Below are 25,208 nucleotides of genomic sequence, written 5' to 3' on the forward strand. Positions count from 1 at the left end.
TTTCATTCATACTTGCAGTTGCATGGCAACCAGCATTTGTAGCTCTGCATACTTTTTGACAGGAAGCAGAGAAAGAAGCTCTTCAGCTTTTCTTTTTAATATCATAGAAAGATCTTTAAAATGTCACAGGATCCACTGCAGTAGCCTCTCCTTGACTGCCTCCCACCCACCATTGATGTTTTCTTCTTTTATTTTATTTTAATGCTTCCTGACAGACTTTAATTGCAGAAGGATTTTAACCTCCTGCTGGGAGTGCCCATATCTGTTTTAGAGTGAGTGGGTGCCAAATGTGCAGCATACTTGTGGACAACAAGTGTACTTGTTTTTTAGACAACAAGTGGGCACATTTGGGCAAGTCAAGCTACTGACTGGGGACACTAAGGGGACTTCTTTTATATTTCATGTTGTTTGTTCTCATTTTAAGGATATGAAAAGAAATATATGCAGATGACACCTTCTTACTGGCAGAAAACAGCAATGACTTGATATGACTGTTATGGAAAACAAAAGAAGAAAGTGCCAAAGCAGGACTGCAGTTGAATGTTAAGAAGACAAAAATCATCCCTACAGAAGAAATGCTCAACTTTAATGCTGGCAATGAAGAAATTGAAACAGTTATAAATTTTGCATCCTATGGCTTGATCATCAATTCTAATGAAGACTGCAGCCAAGAAATCAGAAGAAGACTGGGAATCAGAAGGGCAGCAATGAAGGAATTAGAAAAGATCATGAAATGTAAGGAGATCAAGACCACAATCATCCATACTGTTGTATTTCTGATCACCATGTATACGTATGATAGCTACCCAGTTAAGAGAACTGACTGGGGGAAAAATATTTCGTTTGAAATGTGGTGCCACTTTGCAGATACTCTGGACTGCCAGAATAGCTTCCACTGAATTATGGAGCTGTGAGAGCAGGGGCTCTTTGCCCAACTGCCTGGAAGCAGGAGAAGCCAGGGAGCATAGCCACTCCTCACATGGCTGATTGGTGGTGAGGCCAGCATGTATTATTTAAGGTGGCCCTAGCCCAGCCTCAGCCTCTTCCTAGCATTGTGTGACCTGCCCACTCTGTGGACCTGGTATGAGACTTGTTGATCACCTTGTGCCCCAGGGTCTTTTTGTCTATCCCATACTGTTTCACCCACAGATATTGAGGGCACTTATTAAATAGATCATTATTAAATAGATCACACTGGTGAGTCACGCAGAAAGGAATTTGTTTTTGGTGAGTTCCCAAGAGATACCAGGTGGGTGCTAGCTTATCCAATGTCCCAAGATTATGCTGCCAGGATAGGAGACACATGGGAGACCTCTATGGGCCAACCAAGGTCACTAGGCTTGGTGGCCAGTGGCCCAGGAGGTTATCTGATACTTGGCGGGCCAGGGCTGGACCGACTTGTAGGACAACACAACTGCAGGTCTTGGAACTTGCCCTTGTAAGGTGGGAGCAGAGATCAGGTGGGATCTCAAGCTCTGAACAAGAATTCTGTTTTATGGGAAGTTAGAAATTAAATAGTTTTCTACCCATCACTGTGTTTCACCTCTTTATTTGAGGCTGGTGGGGCAATGACCAGTAAGTGAGTCCTAGATCAAATCAAGCCTGAACTATCTCTGGAGGCAAAAATGTTGAGACTTGTGCTGTGCTACTTTGGGCACATCATGAGAAGGCAGGATTCTCTGGAAAAGACAATAATGCTGAGAAAGGTAGAAGACATCAAGAAAAGAGGAATACAAATACAAAATTGGCTCCCTAATGGAAGACATGGACATGAGTTTACAAGAGCTGAGTAGTTATTTGAGGACAGGACATTTTGGAGATGACTCATTCATAAGATCACCATAAATTGGAGGGGAATTGATTGCACAAAATTACAAAAAAATGAACCAAAATTACATATAACTTACATTTTAAAAAAGCAGTGGCAGTTATAGGAGTATCGTTGGGAAGGCAATGCTCAGTAACGTAACTTTTTCCCACACTCAGTTTGGTTGTGGGATTTATCCACTATTTTACATAAGAGACTACAGTGAATGAGGAATTATTACCAACAGAGTGAGGCTCACTGTGAAATAGAAATGGCATTTGAGCTAATTCTACGTTGTTTAAAAAAAGAAAGAAAGAAAAGCCCAGAGCAAGCACATATAAATGGATTTGGCAGTGAAACAGAATGTGGAACGTCAGGTTAGATCTAGTAAGAACTCAAGCATCACAAATATGGCGTGAATTAACAAACCAGATAAATGAAATATAATGTCCTTAACTGGGGACTTTTGCCAAACATTTGCTATGTGGGTAGTAGCATTATGGATCGGGAGAGACTAGGTGGACTGGAAGTAAGAGGCAGTGATGTCAATCAGGCTTGTGTTGTCTGCCAGAAAAAGGCACTAGCAATTTTTCTTCCCAATTGGTTCCATTACAACTTGAAAGGAGACAGCGCTGCTTTTTTGTCAGAAGATTTGGGGTTTTTTTACATCTGATCTGTTCATCCAGGTTTCCCTGCCCCCACCCCAACCATCTATTTTCTTTGAAAACTGAAGCTTGATCGTCCTTCATTATTAAATGAAACTGCAATTAAAAACATATTACAATTTAGTAAGAAATTTTAGACACAGAGCCATTTTCTTTAAAAAAAAATTCAACCTGTTTCTTTTCACTCTAAGTACAGAAAATAAATTTTATACATAGCAGAAAACGAACAAAACTCAAGGTTACATAGCCTTTGTTCCCCTGAGAATTATCATCTCCCCCGCCCTTTTCCTCTCTTTCATGTATTATAGGAAAATTTGTATTTCAAGCGCCTCTTTTATACTGACATCTTTATGACCTAGATTCTCATAGGCTCTAAACTCTATTCCCATTTGGCACATAGGTCATGCTGTTCTCCAGGAGTGCCACACACGACTATTATTTAACATGTCATCTACTATTCATGACCTGTACAGAATGCCAACATTAGGTAGTCTCTGATGTGAAGGGTTTCAAATAAAGGGCATGACTCACAATTATATATTTGTCTGTGCTGGATGGAGCTCTTGAGATGAAATAGATCTAAGGGGACCCTAAAGTACTTTCAGTCATTCCTATGAGATCCATCAAGGAGGTGTTTTTGATGGTGAAAGAAAGGGGCAGGTTGTGTGGGGAGCAGTTGAGACAGAGACAGCAAAATCTTTGCCACAGATGAAGTGTGGCCCTCCAGATTTTGTTAGATTTCAACTCCCAGTATTCCTCACCTATGCTGAAACCCAACATCTGGAGGATCTTGCTTCACCCACATCTGCTTTGGTGGTGTTCCAAGGGAAAGGATTTTACAAGAGAAAAGAAGCATCCTGGTTTACAATATGGAATTTATTATCTGCCTGGAATACTTCACTGGAACATCATTTTAGGGCAACTTCGCTAATCTTTCATGCTTTGCCTTTTGCAAAACAACATATCCATAACTGAACTTAGTGTCAGACTCTGCTCCAATTAAGCGAGATAGCACAGCCCCAAAAGAAACTGAGTTCTGAAAGTCTAATGCCAATCCCCTCTTATCTGGGAAGAAGGACAGATACAGAAATGACTTTCAGTGAACAGCCACAGAGAGTTTCTGCACATTTGCTGAAATCTAATAGTACAGTGGACCCTCTACTTACTTAATCCGTATTGGAACAGTGGCCGCAGGTCGAAAAGTCTGTAGGTCGAGTCTCCATTGACCTACAATGCATTGAAAACTGATTAATCCCGTAACCGGCCGTATTTGTTTCATTTTTGTTCCATTTTGGTTTTTTTCTGGTCTGTAGGTCGATTCTCTGGCTGCAAGTCGAACCTAAATTTTGCATCCAGAGAATTCTGTAACTCGAAAAGTCTGTAAGTTGAGCCGTCCGTAAATCGAGGGTCCACTGTAAATCTCAACAAGAGTAGGCTCATTGAATCAGTGGGACTTCCATAAGTGTTGATTCACCAAATCTCCACTGATGCAATGGGTCTGTTCTAGTTGTGACTTACTACTGGATTTCAGCTACATGATGATATAACAGGTTCTGCGCGACAGGAATATAATATCAAATCAGCAGCACATCTTCCCTGTTGTGCCACTATGGGTGGATGCAGGTTCAGTGGAATTTGATCTATGAGGTCCATTTGTCAATATTTTTAAAATCTAAATTTACAAAGAGCTGGAATGTTTTAAGGGAGAGCAAAGAAAAAGTGTCTCCTTGGTTACAGAGAAAGTGAAAGAACAACTGAAAAAGTGCTTCATGAAGAGGGAGTTTATATTAGTTATGACTGTTTTCTAAATAATTGCATGCATGGGAGAGATTATTACTTGTGTGTAGATTTGCCACACAATCAAGAACTCTGGAAAAAAATCAGTTCAGGCTGATATGGAGAACATACAAGAAAGTAGGGACTTTTCTTCTGCAGATACATCTATTTTCAAACACAGAAATTGAACTTGGAGTTGGAATGACTAGGAATCATCTCAAAGTATGGTGAGTTTGTCTGTGAAAGAATTTCCTAAGTGGAGCAATAATATACACTACAATATTATATGTGTGTTTGATCTATTCTACTCCAGTTTCAGAGAAACAGAAAAACTCACAAGCATGAAATTAACCAGAAGTATGTTTCACATTTCTCTAACCTCACATGTCTGTTTGTAGAAAACTCTCCATGGAATGGAGGGAAGGTTGTGACTGCTTGTGAGTGATTTTGGTTTTTCCCAGCAACCTTCCAACCATGTGTCATATTATTCCAGGGACCCTGGCTCTTCCAAAAGATGTTTTGGGGAAGCACAGATGGCTGCCAGGGGACAAGGATAGGAAAGTTTCCTTCTTTCATCTTCCTTCCACCCACTTACCTAAGGATCTAAGGCCATGAGAAAATTATTATTTCCTCCCTTTCCTCTTCTAATTGCCAATTCTTCCGAACTTCAATTCTTCAGTAGTTTAAAGATTAATTAATGTAGAAAAACTAATAGAAGGTTGAGAAAATCTAGGAACTTACTGTAAAACAGGATGAAGAAATCAGTCACACAGTACAGAAGTCATCAATATGTTTCACTGGCTACCTAGGTACTATTTATTTATTCCTGATGGATACCCCAGATAGTGATAAAGCATGAAGATATCTGTCTAGAGGAAAACAGTCACTTCAAATGTACCAAGATTAACATTCCAGCAATTAGTTTTCCTGTGACGTCTCCTTAGGATTCTTTACAATGATCATTAAGTATGTACAGGTAGAAGAATGGTCAATCAATCCTCTTAAATACTTCTCTTAAATCCAATGTTATGCCCTCTCTCACTACTCAGTATATTCTCTTCTTAAATGTTTCTCCCATTCCTGAATTGTAAAGAATATCAGCAAGCATACCAATTTCACCCAGATCTCTGACTCATGTGACAGATACCCCCAAAACACAAACATTGTTGGACTAAGTTCATCTTCTTCAACCAAGGCTTGTCTGATAGACCTAACAAATTAAAAAGCATGGAGAAACTCTCTTGTGTCCAATGCCATTCTCACTTGTTGAAAAAGAGCCCTGACAATTGCTTTGTCTTTGGGTGAGTAGTGATTAACTGATGAAAAGAGGAGTCAGGTTCTGGGAATTTACGTTGTAATGTGTTACTTTGTGAAAGGTAGTGAGCAGAAGACAGTATGCTGTAGAGCATCTTGAGTGCTGCCATTGGTGTTGTCAGCATTCAGGATGCCCTTTGCTATGTAAAGCTTGGCATCCTTTTTTCCTACTGGCAATGCAGGCACAATATTGTCCAACAGTACTGGGCCACTTCCTGGCTTTTTAAACTGTGAGTAGAGAAAACTTCCAAGGTAGGCTTCAGCAGTATGTGGACCAAGAACTCCCAGAAGTACTTGCTGGATTCCAAAGGGGCAGAGGAACTAGAGACCAAATTGCTAACATGTGCTGCATTATGGAGAAAGCCAGGGAGTTCCAGAAAAATATTTACTTCTGCTTCATTGACTACGTAAAAGCCTTTGACTGTGTGGACCACAGCAAACTATGGCAAGTCCTTAAAGAAATGGGAGTGCCTGACCACCTTGTCTATCTCCTGAGAAACCTGTATATGGGACAGGAACCAACAGTTAGAACTGGATATGGAACAACTGATTGGTTCAAAACAGAGAAAGAATTATGACAAGGCTGTATATTGTCCCCCAGCTTATTTAAGTTATATGCAGAATAGATCATGCAAAAGGCCGTACTGGAGGAATCCCAAACTGGAATTAAGATTGTTGGAAAAAATATCAACAACTTCCGATATGCAGATGATACCACTCTGATGGCAAAAATTGAGGAGGAATTAAAGAACCTCGTAATGAGGGTGAAAGAGGAGAGCCCAAAAATGGTCTGAAGCTCAACATCAAAAAAACTAAGATCATGGCCACTGGTCCCATCACCTCCTGGCAAATAGAAGGGGAAGATATGGAGGCAGTGACAGATTTTATTTTCCTGGGCTCCCTGATCACTGCAGATGGTGACAGCAGCCATGAAATTAAAAGGCACCTGCTTCTTGGGAGGAAAGTGATGACAAACCCTGACAGCATCTTAAAAAGCAGAGACATTGCCTTGCCAACAAAAGTCTGCATAGTCAAAGCTATGGTTTTTCATGTAGTGATGTATGGAAGCGAGAGCTGGACCATAAAGAAAGCTGACTGCCAAAGAATTGATGCTTTCGAATTGTGGTGTTGGAAAAGCCTCTTGAGAGTCCCCTGGACTGGAAGGAGAACAAACCTATCCATTCTAAAGAAAATCAACCCTGAGTGCTCACTGGAAGGACAGATCCTGAAACTGAGGCTCCAATACTTTGGCCATCTCATTAGAAGAGAAGACTCCCTGGAAAAGACCCTGACGTTGGAAAAGTGTAAGGCAAGAAGAGAAGGGGATGACAGAGGATGAGGTGGTTGGACAGTGTCATTGAAGCTACCTACATGAATTTGACCCAACTCCGGGAGGCAGTGGAAGACAGGAGGGCCTGGTGTGCTCTGGTCCATAGTGTCATGAAGAGTCGGACACGACTAAATGATTAAACAACAACAACAGAAGCACAATATCCCACATTCATATACTGAAGGTGCTTTAAGGAATCGAATTGTTTGTCTCCAGGATCCAATATTCTGATACTACTTCTGTACATGGAAACTCCATTATTAGCTGATACCAGTTGAAAATTTTTTGTTTGTTTTTTGGGAAAGCTAAGAGTCCATGCATATACTCTATCTGATATACAAAAGATGTTCTATGTCACCCTAGCCACAGGAGGGCTGTCATAATGTGGTACTCAATACATTCATTCCAAACCTACCTGTGTTAAGAAGTCATTTGATGTAACAAATTAAGGCTTCATAGAAAGATGGGAAATTGATGGGCAAATGTATTCACGAAGGCTTTCATGGCCGGGATCTAATGATTTTTGTGTGTTTTTTGGGCTCTTTGGCCGTGTTCTGAAGGTTGTTCTTCCTAATGTTTTGCCAGTCTCTGTGGCCGGCATCTTCAGAGGACAGCACTCTGTGCTCTGGTGTAGTTGGCTTGGGAGTGGAGTATTTATGGCTGTGAGGTGGGCCTTTATCTTTTTCTGTAGATGGGTGATTAGTGTGTCTTGTTGTGGGTGTATTGTTGCGATAAGAAGGAGAGATTATCTGTCACTGTGGTTGATGGGCGTCATTAGCTGGTCTTTTGTGTGTAGTGATCCCCTGTCCTTGTGGCTGGGTAGAGTTCATTGACCTTTTGCACGCTGTATTTATGAGAGCTGGGAGCCAAGTTCTGTTGAGTTTCAAACTTTCCTTTTTTGTTGAAGTTCTGCTGGTGCTTGTGGATTTCAATGGCTTCCCTGTGCATTCTGACGTAATGATTGCTGGTGTTGTCCAGTATTACAGTATTTTGAAATAGAATTTCATGTCCAGTTTGTTTTAGGGCATGTTGAGCTACTGTAGATTTTTCTGGTTGTTTTAGTTTGCAGTGTCTCTCATGTTCTTTGATTCTGGTGTGGATGCTTCATTTTGTGGTTCCAATATATACCTGGCCACAACTGCAAGGTATCCGGTATACTCCTGCAGTGGTGAGGGGATCCCTTCTGTCCTTTGCTGACCATAACATTTGTTGCATTTTTGTGGTGAGCTTGAATATTGTTTGTAGGTTGTGTTTTTTCAAAAATTTCCCCATGCAGTCCGTGACCCCTTTGATGTATGGCAGAAATACTTTATTTGTGGGTGGCTGTTTTTCTTCTTCAGTTTGGTGTTGTTTTCTTAGTTTGATGGCTCTTGAGATTTCATTTTTGGAGTAGCCATTTGCCTCTAGGGCCCAATTCAGATGATTGAGTTCAGTGCTGAGAAACTGAGCTTCACAGTTCTGATTTGCACAGTCTACCAGTGTTTTGATTATGCATCTTTTTTACTGTGGGTGGTGGTTGGAATTTTTGTGTAGGTACCAGTCTGTTTGGTTGGTTTTTCTGTAGACCTTGTGTCCCAGTCGGAGGTCAGTTTTGCGTAGGACCATGACATCTAAGAACAGGAGCGCCTTCTTCTTAGCCTACAAGTCTCATTGTTTCCAGCTAACAAAGTCAATAATCAGGTATGATGGGAATTAAATTCCAAAGTCATTTGGGGACCCAGGGTAGGGATGGGTGTAATGTAGTACTCTAATTCTTGGATGTCTTTATACACTCACTGGGTGTTTTCAAGAGCCATTTAAAGATGTGGCTCTTCAGGCAGGCCTTCCCTCCTGTCAATTCTTGAAATCTATCTTTCTGTTCTTTCATTCCCTATCTTGATCACACTTTATTATTGTTTAAATGTTTTATGATTGTGATGTTTTATTATATTTAATGATATTTTATGATATTTGTAAGCTGCCCCGAGTAGACGCTGTCTAGGGGGGTGAGGTAGAAATCGAATGAATGAATAAATAAATAAGTTACTGGACAAACTCTAAAATTATTTGTCTAGAAATTACAGTTGAGAAATGCACGAAGCAGGAAAATATTCATGAACCATGAACCTTCATAAACTTTTCATGAACTGTTTCATGGTTCATGCTATTTGAGAATTCCAGGAGCGGTAGAAAGAGCCCCACATGAATTAGAGATGCCAAACTCACAGGAAGTCTTCAGCTTCCTACCCCTCCAAGTCTGGCAAAGATTGGATTTGGGACATCCAAGTTATAGCCCCAAAATTAGGTCCCCCCAGGAAAGCGCCCTTTAGCCTCTGAAAGTTTGGCATATCTAACTTGTTCAGGGATCATTGTACCACTCCTGGAATTCCAAATTACACAAGCTATTGAGCGTGCGAATCACCAATACCAATAATAGTTCAGCATTTTGTTTCATTTGTGCAGGAGTGTCTCCCTGAAGGGCCCCAAAACAAACCATGAAAGGCCCAATTTATGGTGTGTGTGTGTGTGTGTGTGTGTGTGTGTGTGTGTGTGTGTGTGTGTGTGTTTGTTTGTTTGTTTGTTTGTTTGTTTGTTTGTTTGTTTGTTTGTTTGTTTGACCGCTCTAGTTGAGACTGAAACTAGTTCCAGGCCAACTGTCATTAAGGTTTGCAATACCTTCATTGAAATGTATCCTATTGAATTTTGATGTCTTATTTTCACTTTCCCCTCAGGATCCTCCAAGGACTAAATTCTTTAATTTTGTTTTCAGTACCATTGGTTGTCTGCTCCTGGCTCACCTGCTCATTTTTTTCTTTAAAAAAATAGATTGCAGGTTGTTATTTTATTTCCTACTGCTATTTAGTTTATTTCTTTGATTTACTTTAAGGCATGTCCCATAACATAATATTTAGTGAGGTGTACTGAGAAACTGACAGATGGATGGATGCATTCTGAAGGTATGCTTTATGACCTTGTTTGTACACTAGTTTATGGACAAATTAAAAGAAAAACACATTCTAGCCATAGTACATATTGCTGAACCTTGACTAAAGAACATAAACAAAGAACAAGTCAACAAAAGGAAATATCTACCTTTTTTTCTCTCAGAGAAGAAAATAAAACTTCTTACTTTCTGGTCAATAAGCTGTAAACCTAGTGTCATGGAGTCAGGTTAGCCTCTGCCCTTCGCCACAACCAATAGGAAGACCACCTTATTCCAATCCCAAATTTATTTTTAAAAAGTGATTAACTTTGTCAATAAATAAAGACCTGTGCCCTTTTACATGTTGGGCATTTAAAACTATTATGAGGTTGTAATGCTTCCTGGGATTTCTCACACATTGCTTACCAGCACTACTGGCATGAGTTTATTTCTTGACAGGGAAATTATTTCCCCAAAGGGATAGCTTTTTGCTTTAAACCAGAAAGTCATGGTTGAAAGTAAACCACCCAAAGTGAAGAAATGAAGACCACAGTTCAATTCCCTCTCCTCACTGAAACCATGGGCGCATCAATGTGCTGTTCATGTATTATAGAATCATAGCATATTGAAATTGGAAGGGGCGTATAAGGCCACCAAGTCCAATCTCCTGCTCAATGCAGGAATCCAAATCAAAGTATATCTGACAGATGACTGTCTAACTTCCTTTGAATGCCTTCAGCTTTAGATTGCTCACCACCACTTGAGGTAATGGGTTCTTTTGTCTTACTGCTTTAAATAGGTTATTTTTCCTGATATTGAAAGGAAATTTGGCTTCCTGAACTTGAGCTTATCATTATGTGTTCGGCACTCTGGAATGATTGAGAACACATACTGCCCCTTTTGTATGACAATGTTTCAAGTATTTGAAGAGTGCTATATCTCCCTTCAGTTTTATTTTCTCAAGGTTAAACATGCCCAGTTCAGTCTTCCCTTATAGGATTAGATCCAATGAGGAAGGATCCAGTCCCCGATCACCCTTGTTGCCCTCCTCTGCATTTCTTCCAGTCTGTCTTGCTTCCTCGGATTTTTAGCAGACTACACATTGCTTACCAGCCCTGTTGGCAGGGGTTTCTCTCTTAATAGGGAATTATTTTATTTCTTTTTTTATATAGCATGACTTCTATCCCATACAAAAGGGATAAATATAAGAGGTGACTCCTTTGATTTTGTAACCTCTGCTAACTCACAACCTTCCTTCTTCCAAATACAGATTAACTGAATTAGAAAATATTATCTAATTTCCCATAGGACTATACACCCAATCCACCAACTCTGCTACATCACCAGTGACAGCTTTATAGGCTGTGGCATACTGGAAGTTAAGGGACAAGACGTGTGTGCCAATGCCTATGTTTTGAGTGAGGAAAGGGGTAGCTCTGGGCTCTAAATTATCTTACTTTTTGAAATACACCTTCAAACATAAACTTTTGCTTTAACCTCTCTTTTTTTCTGTTTCTTTCTGTCTTGGGAGCCAGCTAATCCTATCCAAAGTGAGATAACAGAATGCCACAAGGTTTACCCTATAATTACTATTTTAAACTGTGCTTTTGGGTAAAAGGCATAAGTAAGCACTTCAGCATATTTTGAATCTGGCAAAATTACAATAGAAGAACTACAGAATCAGTAAAAAAAAAGTCACAATAAAAAGGTCAATCCAAAGCAACACAACACATCAACCACAACAACCAGTAGATTAACAGTATTAGTTTCTAGGCAGGAGATAATGTATAATTGTGCCTCCACAATTATAATTAGAGGTTCGAGCTACTATATAATACACTGTCTACGATTGACATATTCATACGCATACATAATGAAGTCTGAGCAGCTAGGATCCATGAAATATGCATTTCTAGTTGTACTGCATGTACATTACAAACAGGGGAGCATCCCAAACATAGTAATTCCCTTCAATCAATGGGATTTATGCAAGTATTGACTTAAGATGTAGGAAAATTGTAGGAAAACTGCAAATGGATCAGAAGCGAAGTTGCACCTACGCTGACCACACAGGAGTCATTAGAAAGAAATGATGAAATTGGCAGTCAGCCTTGTTTGCAGCTCATTATGGTAGCTCTGCTGCGGCCATTAAGATTTACAGGAGGCATGGTGACAGCAGACCTACCATAACAAGCTCAGACGTAGCTGATCAGCAATTTCCTCCCTGCTCTCTACTGACTCTCTGCTTCTTTTTCCCCTTTAGTCTGCTAAATGTCTTAGTGCAACAGCATCAAAACACAAAAAAGAAGAAGAAAATGGTGAAGGAAGGGGAGGGAAGAAGTAAACAAGCAAACCTGACACCATGTTTGGGGAGAAGAGGATTTAAACTACAGCCTATTTCTATCTGCTCCCCTGCCTCACTGTTGGTGTAACCAGTTGGGAGGTCATGAAATAGACTGACTACAAATCCCTCCATAGAAAGGCCAAACTGTATGCAATGGCACAAGCAATCATACTGCCTGAGCCAATCAGAATGCATTCACTGTATAAAAGAAGAAGAGACCTCAGGGGTGGGTGGGAAACAAAATCAGATTGAGCAGGAAAACTCTGGGCTGACTTGTATGTCATGTAATAATACAAATCTGACTGCCCCAGTCCTGGAGCAGTTCCTATATGATTTGCCAATGTAGTTACCCTCTAACTCTCAGTAGATGATTTAATGAATCCACTATAGCTAAAACAACAATTGGATTTAGGCCTCTGACAAATTTATTTGGCTTTGACATGCTGACTCCACATTGCATGGCACCCTTTTGATACACTAAAACACAGAGCTCTGTATATTTCTTCAGTTCACTTGAAAAGCTACTAGACTTTTAACAATAGCCCTAATTTGGGCAACCAGTTGTGCATTTAGATTAAAGTTACCCAGACACACACACCAACACACATACACCATCTAAAGCTTTATTTACATGTTTCATGTGGGTAGCAAAATCTTACATATTACTGACTAAATGTAATTTGAGTTTGATTGTTGTTTCTTTGTTTCATTTCATTTTCAGTCCACTTTTCTCCCATTAAGGGACTCAAGGTGGCTCACAATATAGTGCTGCCTCGACTTATGACTATAAACCGATCCAGAAGATGGACATAACTTGAAATGGTTGTAAGTTGAAGCATCAATTGAAATGCAATTAATCAGTTCTGGATGAAGAAAAAAAAAACGGGGAAAAAATCACTGCAAGACTCATTGGAAACGCAATTACTCCCTTCCGACCAAAGGAGAAAAAAGAAAAGAAAAGCAATCAAGTGTGCAAGACCCATTGGAAATGCACAGAAAAAAACAGTGCAGATCAGAAATGCACAGAGAACAAAGGGGACAGGTAGGAAATGCAAAGAAAACAAAGGAAAAAGCAAGGGATCCATAGGAAATTGGGAAAAAAAACCAAAAAAGCAACCAAACCCTCCAAGACCCATCGGAAATGGGGGGGAAGTCAAAACAAACAAACAAACCCCACAAGACCCATCGGAAATGGGGGGAAGCCAAAAACCCCTCCAAACCCATCAGAAATGGGGGGGAAACCCAAAAAACAAACAAACCCCCCAAGACCCATCAAAAATGGGAAAAAACATTCCAAAAAGCAACAAAAAAACCCAAGACCCATAGGAAATGGGGGGAACCAAAAAACAAACAACCCCCCCCAAGACCCATCACAGCACAGAAACATAAGACCCCCCCAGGCTCAAAACCACAATGCAAAAACACCCAGAACAGTTTTTTAAAAGCAGAAAACAGCACCTTACCTTACCAGGCAGCCCAAAACCTCCCTGCAAACACACACACACTCACTCAGAAGCAGAAGGAGGCAGTCCTAAGCCTCCTCCAACACACTCTCTCTAATTGCTGGGGCAAAAGAACTACAAAGAAGCAGCCTCATCGCCACCTACAGTTAGAAATTTGAATTTTCTGCCTTTTCTCCTGCCTTTTTCTGTTCGTAAGTGGAAGCTCCAGTCGCAAATACTAGAAGCAAAATTTTGCGGCCGGAGCTGGTCATAACTTGAAATGGTAGTAAGCAGGGATGTTCATAAGTCGAGGCACCACTGTAATTAAATTATGAGTAAGATTAAAAACACAATAATATTCAATTAAAAAATAATGCAGCCTCCAGATTCCCGCTGCTGGGAAGGAACAGATGGGGTAGGTGCAAAATGCAAAGGTATCATAGCCTTGGCAGAGTTGGGGGAGGGATGGGATGCGTTAAAAAGGTTTGCCCCAGACCAGCACTGGACTCTTCAGATGCTGCTTCTGGATGGCCCTCTCTTTAAACCAGAATGAAGAGCTGGTCAACTCATGGGGCCAGGTAGGAGTTTTGGGCCTAGTTTCTAATTGTTATATTGAACCAAAGGAGTTTGGGTAACTGGAGATGGACCTAAGGATATCTTCCGAACTGAGCTGGCTGGGGCAAGGCTGGTGATGTACACCAGGACCCTGGGACAAAGGTCTGGGCTGAAAAGGGGACTGGATGGTCCACCTCCTCCGGTTCCCAGACTACCTTAAACCCCACCTCAGTTTAGGGGATTAAATAGTTAATAAAGTTAAGATCCAGGTCTGAAACCCATTTCATGTGTCTCACCTCTTTCCTTATTGGTTGGTGGAGGAACAATTACCCATACAATAGTATACAATAGATCATTGGGATGTACACATAGACAAGGGTGCACAGGACTGCAATCTAAGTTACTTATGCTATAGTTTTATATATTTGCTGTTGCTAATTTTAATGACATAATTATCACCTCTACTGGTATAAAATTGCCTAGCATAACAGGAGTACAGTGGTGCCTCGCAAGGCTATTGCGTCACAGGATGATTAATCCGGAAGATGATGGGTTTTTGCGATCGCTGTTGCACTTCGCAAGACTGTTTTTCCTATGGACGATTTTTGCAAGATGATGTTTGGGTCTATGCTTCGCAAGATGGGTTTTTTTTAAAAAAAAGACCGATGCTTCACATTGGAACGCATTAAATAGATTTCAATGCATTCCAATGGAGAACCGTGTTTCACAAGACGGTTTTTTTAGACTGATGCTTTGCAAGACTTTTTTCCCCATTGGAACGCATTAAATGGATTTCAGTGCATTCCAATGGGGAACTGTGTTTCGCAAGATGATGTTTTCGCAAGACAGCGTTTTTCACGGAATGAATTAACATCATCTTGTGAGGCACCACTGTATATGTTAACAGAAACTTGGAACATGACATTGAGAAGATAATGATGAGGTTCTAATGGGCAACATTTACTGCTTATATTAGGTCTGCTGGAATTAGTGTGTCATTAATGGCTTCTGCTGTACTTGAAGAACTATACTCACTTTTCCATTTCTTGCATTCATTTCTCTGGCAAATATTGGTTTGAACAGGTGAAACAATTTCTCTGTCAATCCCAATGTATAAATTCATCTATTTTACGAAAGCCTTCTATTCCCACACAAATTGGCTGTGTAGCTCTCAGTGGTTTAGGAATCTGGCTGTGGAGCCAGAAATTGGGAGTTTGATTCTCCACTGTGCCTCCTGCAATTACAGACAGCCTGTGTGGCCTTGGGTAAGGTCACAGTTCCAGGCCACCCTCAGAAGAAGGAAATAGTAAATTGCTTATGTGTATTCTCTACCTCGAAAGTACTGAAATGATTGTCATAAATCAGAATTGACTTGATGGTACATGGCTATTATTCCCATACAAATGTCTGGTGAATTCACATTGCCTCCTACCTCCATCATAATCACTGAGATTTACATCCTGATTGTTATTTGGCAGAAAGCATTCCTACACCATGTTATAAAACAGAAAATAGGAATCTCTAGGATCTAGATATGGGTTATTTATGTTTGTATTCCTGGGGATATAAATATGAATAATGGCACCACGAAGATCAATTTCCTTCCCCCAGAACCTACTGGTCCACTCACCGTTCACAGCACAATACTCAGCTCTGTTGTTGCTGTCATCACGCTAATCACGAAAGCAGCCCTGTTGGCTCTTCCCTGCTTCCCCATGCAGCAGACCAGTCATCAGTTGAGCCACGAGAATCCCTGTTCCACCTCCACACTGCAGTGATTGGCTGTGTGGAGAGGCGGGGAAGAGCTAACCAGACTCTTTGCACAATTGGCATGATGACAACAGAGCCAAGCACCACACTGCGAATGGTGAGCGGACCAGCCAGTTCTGGAGGGAGGGAATGGGCCTCCATGGCATCTGTAGTGCCACTATTTGTATTTGTATCCCCAGGGATACAAATATAAATAGTCCATGTCTAATGGGATCCCACTCCCAGCAGACTGATCATACATATAGCAGAGCTGTGCTTTGCACGGCTCAAATATGTGCAAGATTTTTCTTCTTCTTTTTTTTCCCCCAAAGGATATGGTTCCTCAATTGACAAGGGATTTTTGACATTAGGATAAGAGGTACATGAAATGAACCTGAGGAACATGTAAGACCCACAAGTTGCTAACCTTGATAAAATATTTCTCAGTGAATTGAGTTTGTTATCTAATGGAACTCAAAGGCAGAGATGTAAGGACTTAATCATTCTTGGTGAGGCAGGCTATGTCAAGATATTGAGACAGCCTTTGGAGAAACTGCTAGAATCTGTGAGAGTTCTTTTCTGGAAAGGTTGTTTTGGTGTTTTTGGTTTTGGTCAAGGTTTCCATAATTGGTGCAAACACCTCTGCATAAACCATAGTCTTTTCCATTTCTGATGGAAAGTATGCATATCCAGCAAGCACTGAAGGACTGGCTGATTGGTCCAAAAGATGTGAACAACCTATACAAATACAGTACTTTGAAAGTTTGTGTAAAAAGATAGCCTTATGGCCATTTTGTGCAATTTATGTCAATTGAGCAAGAATCACACTCTCAAATGTGAGAACTCTGATGGAAAGAAATATAAATGATCTTACTGTTATGCAGGCATGGAGAAAAAAATGCAGCTTCTCTTTCTCACAAAGAAAAAAATAAGGATAGGTGAGGATTTACATTTCTACTGGAGAGGCATCCAGAGTTGGGAAAGAAAAGGGAGACAGATTTATGTCTTCATCTAAATAGCCTAATCCTTCTGTTAAGAGTCAGGCCCTGACTAGCATTCCAAAGCTAGACCTAGATGTTATCTTTATCAATGTCTTGACTTGGAAGCTGGGCTGGAAGTTCTATAGAAAGTTTTTTCCCCTCTCTCTTGATAAGGCCAAAAGAGAGAGAGAGAGAGAGAAATCATAGTAACAGAATATATTCTGAATTTTCTCTGGTTCTCTTTTCATTCACAAAATCATTTTAGATTCTCCTTGTTGAGAAGTGATGTCTAATTTTCTCTGTAGCTTTGGTGACTGTCTTCTTTCTTTTCTGCTTTTAAGTGGCATGACACCATTTTACGAAACCCAGCCAAGCAGCTCAGCCTCTATAAAAGATATAGATACAGATATATAATACCTCTCGTTCCCAGCTGAGAGCCACTGTAAGCCTACCAATTTTATTTTAGTATAGTCACTGATTCTTCAGTTATTTTATCATTCGTGCCTCACACATGGAAGATTTTACAAACTACAGTTGGGAGCTGAAAGTTCTGCTTCAAATCCATTGGATTCCAACATCTCAGTTCCTGGGTATACTGACTAATATGGCACCAGGAATGTAATGCAGGAAGGCAGAAGAACAGAAGTGTGGCTCTTTGCTCTGAATTATTAGTTTTACCTATTTAGAGGGCCAAATGTTATGCCATGTTTCGCCCTATGTGCTTAACTTCACAGATGAGGATCTGATATAACAGCTGAAAGAAATTACATCTCCCACAATACCATTGAATTAGCACTAGGCTGAACATGGCTGCAACTGTTGTTTAGGGACGCCTGAAGAATTAAATGTTTTCAGCTACCAATATAAAGAGACTTAATTCATACCTCCTAGACTAGATTGAACTTAGTTAACCAACAGCTTTAACACTTCCCAAATGTTCTGAATAGAAAGCATCACTGTAGATATTGACACAGCTCTTCTTGGCTGCTGTGGGTTTTTCAGGCTCTCTGGCCATGTTCTGAAGGTTGTTCTTCCTGACGTTTCGCCAGTCTCTCTGGCTGGCATCCTCAGAGGACAGGAGTAGGAACTCTGTCCATGCTCTGTTGCTGTTTGTTGGATAGCTGATTATTTATAGCTGTGGGAACAGCTTTTGTCCTTTTCAGGAAATAGAGCGATCAGCATGTTTTTTGTTGTGGATGTATTGTGATAAGTGGGAGAGATTATCTGTCACTGTGGTTTTTTAAAAAATTATTATTCTATTTATACCCTTCCTATCTGGTCATTGCGACCACTCTAGGTGGCTTACAACATACAATACAACACAAATATAAGAAAAAATTATAACACAATTAAACAATTCTACAAGATGGAAAACATATGAAATAAATTAATAGAGAGAGGAGGCGGTTGATGGGTGTCTTTAGCTGGTCTCTTTTGTGAATGATCCCTGGCCCTTGTGGCTGGGTAGAGTTTGTAGACCTTCTGCAGGCTGTGTTTTCCAGCACTGGAAGCCAGGCCTTGTTCAGTTTCAGACTTTCCTCTTTTTTGTTGATGCTATGCTGATATTTATGGATTTCAATGGCTTCCCTGTGCAGTCTAACATAATGATTGCTGGTGTTGTCCAGAACTTCAGTATTTTGAAATAGAATTTCATGTCCAGCTTGTTTTAGGGCATGTTCAGCTACTGCTGATTTTTCCAGTTGTTTTAGTCTGCAGTGTCTCTCATGTTCTTTGATTCTGGTGTGAATGCTTCATTTTGTGGTTCCAATATATACCTGGCCACAACTGCAAGGTCTCCGGTATACTCCTGAAGTGGTGAGAGGGTCCTTTTTGTCCTTTGCTGACCGTAGCATTTGTTGTATTTTTTGTGATGGGTCTGAATACTGTGTAGGTTGTGTTTTTCAAGTTTTCCCATGTAGTCCGTGACCCCTTTGATGTATGTCAGAAATGCTTTATTTGTGGGTGGCTGTTTTTCCTCTTCAGTTTGATGCTGTTTTCTTGGTTTGATGGCTCTTTTGATTTCATTCTTGGAATAGCCATTCGCCTGTGGGGCCCGATTTGGATGGTTGAGTTTGGTGCTGAGAAATTGAGCTTCACTGTTCCGATTTGCACAGTCTACCAGTGCTTTGATCATGCCTCTTTTTTGTTGTGGGTGGTGGTTGGAATTTTTGTGTAGGTACCAGTCTGTGTGGGTGGGTGGGTTTTCTGTAGTCTACAGACCGGTCTGTGGTGATGTCTTAACTGGGGCAATTTACCTCCAAATGTTACACCATTTCAGTAACTATTCAAGAGAATTTTGGCCATGATCTATGAATAAAATGACTAGTTGCTTCATAACTTCATGTGAATACAGTAATAACTGTATGTGTTAACTCATATACCCAAAAAATCTGCAGGGCTACATGTTCTTTATATGCAGTCAAGTCACATCTGACTTATAGTGAACCTAATACAGTGGTGCCTCACATAACGAGGATAATCTCTTTCAGCAAAATCGCTGTAGAATGAAATCCTCGTTAAGCGAAATAAAAAATCCCATTGAAACGCATTGAAAACTCATTCAATGCATTCCAATGGGCTGAATAACTCACCGTCCAGCGAAGATCCTCCATAGGGGCAGACATTTTTGGTGCCTGTAAAGTGAGGAATCCGTCCAAAAACACAGCGGGGAGCCATTTTACACAGCAGGTGGCCATTTTGAAGCTGCCGATCAGCTGTTTTAAAAACGTCGTCTAGTGAAAAATCGGTTCCCAAAGCAGGAAACCGATTGTCAGGAAGCGAATTTTGCCTATTAAAACATTGTTTTGCGATCACAAAACAGTCATTGTATAGAGGTTTCGTCGTTTAACAAGGCAATCATTAAGCAAGGCAACACTGTAATGTTAGGGACGTGGTGGCGCTGCGAGTTAAACCGCAGAAGCCTCTGTGCTGTAAGGTCTGTAGATCTTCAGCTGTAAGATCAAATCCACGTGACGGAGTGAGCACCCATCACTTGTCCCAGCTCCCACCAACCTAGTGGTTTGAAAGCATGCAAATGCGAGTAGATAAATAGGGACCACCTCGGTGGGAAGGTAACAGCATTCTGTGTCTAAGTCGCACTGGCCATGTGACCACGGAAGATTGTCTTCGGACAAAACACTGGCTCTGTGGCTTGGAAATGGGGATGAGCACGGCCCCCTAGAGTCGAACACGACTGGACAAAAATTGTCATGGGGAACCTGTACCTTTACCTTAATAATGTTTTCAAGATAAACATTTACAGTAGTTTTACTAGTGCCAACTCCCCCAATGTTTTTCCATAGCTCAGTAGGGATTCAAATCCGGATGACCAGAATCCTAGACTACCACCCTGTTCACTACAACACAGCAGGGATTTTCAACATTTTACCTGCTGGAAAGGGAGGCCAGTTACAGAAAACATTTTCCAAAGCAACTCCAAGTCCTTGACTAACAGAAACACTATGCCAGAACTTGGAAACACTACATGTTTTGGATCCACCCTGTGGCTGAGAAGTTTAGGGATATATACTAAAAAATTACCATTACAAACTCTGCATGTCACCAACAAAGAAGGTAAGTATACACTTACCTTTTGATCCTGACTATAGGCCAGAATCCAGTCCTCCCGCTTGGGGTGGAAAAGCATGCTGTGGATGTAGAAGTTCAGCCTGTACTTTTGATAGGTGGCTCCTTCGTCAGAACTGATCAAGAGGCTGCTCTCAATCTCCGGGTCAGTAAGCAACATAATCTGTGTGGATAAACCAGAGGACAAAAGGAGTTTAGGATGAGAAAAGATGGAGAAAAAAGGTAAAACCTCTAAATCTCTAGGAAATCGCTTCTGTGAAAGGTTATTCCTTTTTGTGGTCCGCACAGCTGTGCAAAATAACACAAGTGTAGCAAACATAAACTGAAACAAAACAAAAGTGAGCTTCCCTATGGGAAAGGGATTTAGTAACTAAACAACCTACTCATCAAAACTTCACCAAATATCTCTATAATCCAGTCCATCATAAGGCATCGCTGCCTTATGATGGACTGCCATCAGTGTTGCTACAGAACATTAGATTTTTTTTTTAAAAAAAATCACATGGTCGTATACCATCAGGTAAGATGTGCCATGTGTTTTAAGTCTGATAATGTGTAACAGTCTTGAATTATATACAATCTATCAAGACACATTTATTTGAGGAAACAGGCTGTGGGTTGAGGGATGTACTTTGCCACTCACAAAATGAAGCAAAAGAGATACCAACATAGAGACAGAGCACTAAGTCATTTAAGAAAACAAAAGGGAACTCCTCCGATTCATTTTAGCAGTATCATATAAGCACAAAAGGAAGAGTGAGAGTCACAGCGAGAAGCTGTATTCAAGTGGGAAACAACAGAAAGCCATTGTCCTGCTGCTTTAATATATACTGTACCTTGAATTCACAAATCACATTTTCCTGGTTTCTTTTTTCTTTCTTTTTTTTGGGGGGGGGGTAGCCCTACATACAGAACCTGTGATTGCTGTGAATAAATATTGATGATTTAATGATAATAGCAACTACTGATTATCCCCTGTTCAGTCACTTCACAAATGTACATGTCCTCAACATCACACACACAGTTGTTCAGTAAGCAGGTGAGCTAAATGTGCAAGCAAGCAAAGCAAGCTAGCCTCTCTGTTGGTGCTTTCCTCAAGCAAATTGACAGGAGAGAATCGAGGGTTTGACTGACTTGGAATGTCTTCATGTATTTTCAGGTCTCCCCTCTTTAGACCTGTCACAGTATGTGAGGAAAAGAATGAGGGAGGAGGTGGGCCTCACCCACTTTCCTTCTACATGCAGTTAGCTCACTTAGATACTGAATGACTAAACTGAGCTACTGGGATTCTCTTACACAGAAACAGTCTCTTTCTCACACATAAGGCTTTTCACATATATTTGGATTTCATTCTGTAAGACCTGTATTAGCTCTGGATGTGCTGAGTTGGAAATATCACTCTGAGCACCTCAAATATTAGAATCCATCCAACATTTTCTTCATTTGCTTTAATAGCTGGACATTGTAATTATTCTCCTTATCCTCCAGCTGAGTACCATTAAGGTCCTTCACATTTCACTTGTTTTTCATAGAGATGAGCGAAGATGTACAAGAATCATATGGATAAAGAAAGCGTAACTGGCAATTATGCTCAAATGGAGAGAAGTATATTTAAACATACAGTGGTGCCTCGCATTACGAGTGCTCTGTTTGACGACGAAATCGCATCACGACGAAGATTTTGCAATTGCAAAAGCGATCGCAAAATGATGTTCCCTATGGGGGAATTTCGCTTTGTGATGATCGGTCCCCTGTTTTGCTAACCAATTATCGCAAAGCGATGATTTTCAGCCAGCTGATCGGAGGTTTCAAAATGGCCACCGGGTGAAAAACATGGCCACCCACTGTTTTCTGGCACGGATTCCTCGCTGCACGGGCAGCAAAAATGGCCATGCTATGGAGAATATTCGCTGGACGGTGAGTTTTAAGCCCCGAGGAACGCATTAATTGGGTTTTAATGTATTTCTATGGGATTTTTTAAATCACATGATGACGTTTTCATTCGACAGCGATTTTTTCGGAATGAATTAACATTGTCATGAGAGGCACCACTGTATATTTACATTTAATTGGAAGTGTGTTCTAGTTTATACACACATCAGATCCCTAGATCCTCTGTCTTACATGTTTCCAGTTACATTGGTTACCTCGACATACGAACTTAATCCGTATTGGAATGGCATTAGTATGTCAAAAAGTTCATAAGTTGAGGCAAAGTTTCCCATAGGAGTGCACTGAAAGCCATTTAATCCGTTCCGGCTGTTTTTCGTTCTTATATCGAGGCACTGTTCACAAGTAGAGACATTAGTTCCCATAGGAACTAATGCAAAGCCGGTTAATCCATATTCTACCACTAGGGGGAGAATTTTTCTTCTTCTTTTGACCTAAGATGAACTTATGTCAAAAAAGGGAAGGAAAGGTTTTTCTCCGTTCATAAGTTGAAGCTCCATTCGCAAGTCGAATCAAAATTTTGCAAATGGAGATGTTCGTAACTCAAAATGTTCGTAAGTAGAGACATTCATAAGTCGAGGTACCACTGTACTTTTCTTCTCTGTTTTGTACTTAGCTATTACAGTCCAGCTCATTACTGTTTGCTGTCCTTAGGAACCCAAATACATGACTAGTAAGACTGAAATGAGATGGGTATAATAAAACATACAGCTAGTAAAATGAAGATAGGGCGCATAAGTCAAAACAAGTCATACTGATATGCATATGTAGAAAATAATGTGCTCTTTAGCCAGAATTTCTCACTGGCAAATAAGTAAATGTTTTTCAAAATGAATAACAGATTGCCTCCTTGGCAATGGAAACTACTATGGCCCCTAAATCAAGTCCTGGCTATGCATGGGCTCTCCTCTCCTGCATACAGATATTAAGCCTTTAAATCTGGGACATTGTTAATTGGGCAAGACTACATATCTACAACAATCCAATGCATTGAAGAAATTCTGCACTTCTGGCTTCTGGAACAGAAAAGTTTCCCTAAATGGGTTATGCAGCCTTTGGCATGTACATTTAGATGGAAATATATCAGCATAACTTCATGCTGGATGTCATATAAACAGTTTCAGTATTTCAAGAAATGAATTGACAGATGGCTAGCTTCATTACTCAAAACAAAATGAAAACTAATGCATATTAGTTCTCCATTTATTTCACCCAACTATGCAATTTGCATATTAATCTACCTGTTTTGCCATTTCTCTTTGTGTACAGACACATATGTTGCACACATATACGTGTCACAGAGATACTGTTTTCTATAACTGACATTTTAATTTGTATTATTTGTAGTCGAGTCAGTGAAGAAACTGTCAGCTGCATTGCTGTAGAGTTTTGAGGGGGAGGGATGGAAATTGTTCCAAATATTCTTTAATCTAAACTGAAAGCCTGTCACTAAAGTAATCACATTTAGAGCAAATCCATTCAACAATGATACACAGTGCAGACCTGTTCAGCAGGTCAGCTTGAGCAAGCTCTATATATGTGTGAATGAGCATATTATAGTCATGCGTATATACATTTGTACACATAGAAATTATACACAAAGTATGGAGGAGGCTGTGTATATAGCAGTCCCACTCCCTACTTTTGGGTGGATGAACTCAGACCTTGCTGTGATTCCTGTGTCATGTGACAAGTTCTTAAAAGGAGACTTCAGCACCTTTTCCCCCTAGGCTAACAAGAAATACCTGTTGAAAAACAGCCATGGCAATTGCTTTGTTTTTTGGATGAGATGTGGTTCACTGACGAAAGAGAGTCCATTTCTGAGATTTTCCCTTGCTTGTCTATTTGAAAATGTTAGCGAGCACCACAAGAGGGGATCCTGTAGACCACCATGACTGCTGACATTGGTGTCATGAACATTCAGGCTAGGCTTTGCAATGTAATATTTGGCATTCTTTTCCCTGCTGCCAACATAGCCATCATATTGCAAGGCAATGTCAGGACACTTCCTCATGTTTTAATATGTGAGCACAGGAACAATATTCCACATTCAAAAACCAGAGGTGTTTTTTTTTCTTAAAAGACTGAATCAAACATACAGAGAAAACTTCTGGCAAGTTGTTTCCAATTATGTTCTATATCATGGAGAAATGGAAGTTAGTAGCAGGAAGTCCGAACAGGTGGATTGCACTGTCTAGGAAATATATTCCAAGTTGAAAAAATAGCAAATATAGACTACTAGACAGTGCAATCCAATTTAGGCTGCCTTTACTTGGTGAGACATTTTCAAACCCTTGAGAGGTTCTTTGCCTCTAGCTGAGAGCAAAATGAGGTATACCATTTTTTTCCCTTTAAAGTCTCAATAATTTGTGTAAAAATAATATCTTTCTCTTTGCAAAACACATAGACAGCAGATGCAGAATGATCAACTGATTACTCAAAAAGAAGTAAACCACTGCTTCTAAACATTAAAAGTCCATGCAAGAAAGCACCACCCATGTCCTTCATCGTTGCATAATTTGCATCTAAGTGTTGTTTAACCATTATAGTTGGAGGAGAAAATCATAGAATCATAGAAAAGTGAAGTTGAAAGGGGCCATCAAGTCCAACCCCCTGCTCAATGCAGGAAAAAAATGTTGTATTTAATCCCAACTTTGAATGTTACCAATAATTTCCTTTTTCTATAATGCAAAAAATTTGAGATGTAGTGGTCAGGTGGTCAACTGGTAAGATTAACAGAGCAAAAGCCACAAAATACACAAAACAGATTAAAATTATGGAGACTTTTTAGTAAATAAGGGCATGCCAA

General features: G+C 40.2%; 1 protein-coding gene across 1 annotated transcript in view; it reads right to left on the minus strand.

Moving 5' to 3' along the window:
• SORCS1 (sortilin related VPS10 domain containing receptor 1) overlaps window positions 1-25,208 on the minus strand; it is a 545,549-nt gene that overhangs the window by 189,058 nt on the left and 331,283 nt on the right. Inside the window, exon 4 of the mRNA XM_072995575.2 lies at window positions 20,454-20,612. Within this exon, the coding sequence (XP_072851676.2) occupies window positions 20,454-20,612 (159 nt within the window). The remainder of the gene's footprint in view (window positions 1-20,453; window positions 20,613-25,208) is intronic.

The sequence above is a fragment of the Pogona vitticeps genome, chromosome 3, assembly GCF_051106095.1.
Source record: "Pogona vitticeps strain Pit_001003342236 chromosome 3, PviZW2.1, whole genome shotgun sequence".
NCBI lineage: Eukaryota > Metazoa > Chordata > Lepidosauria > Squamata > Agamidae > Pogona > Pogona vitticeps.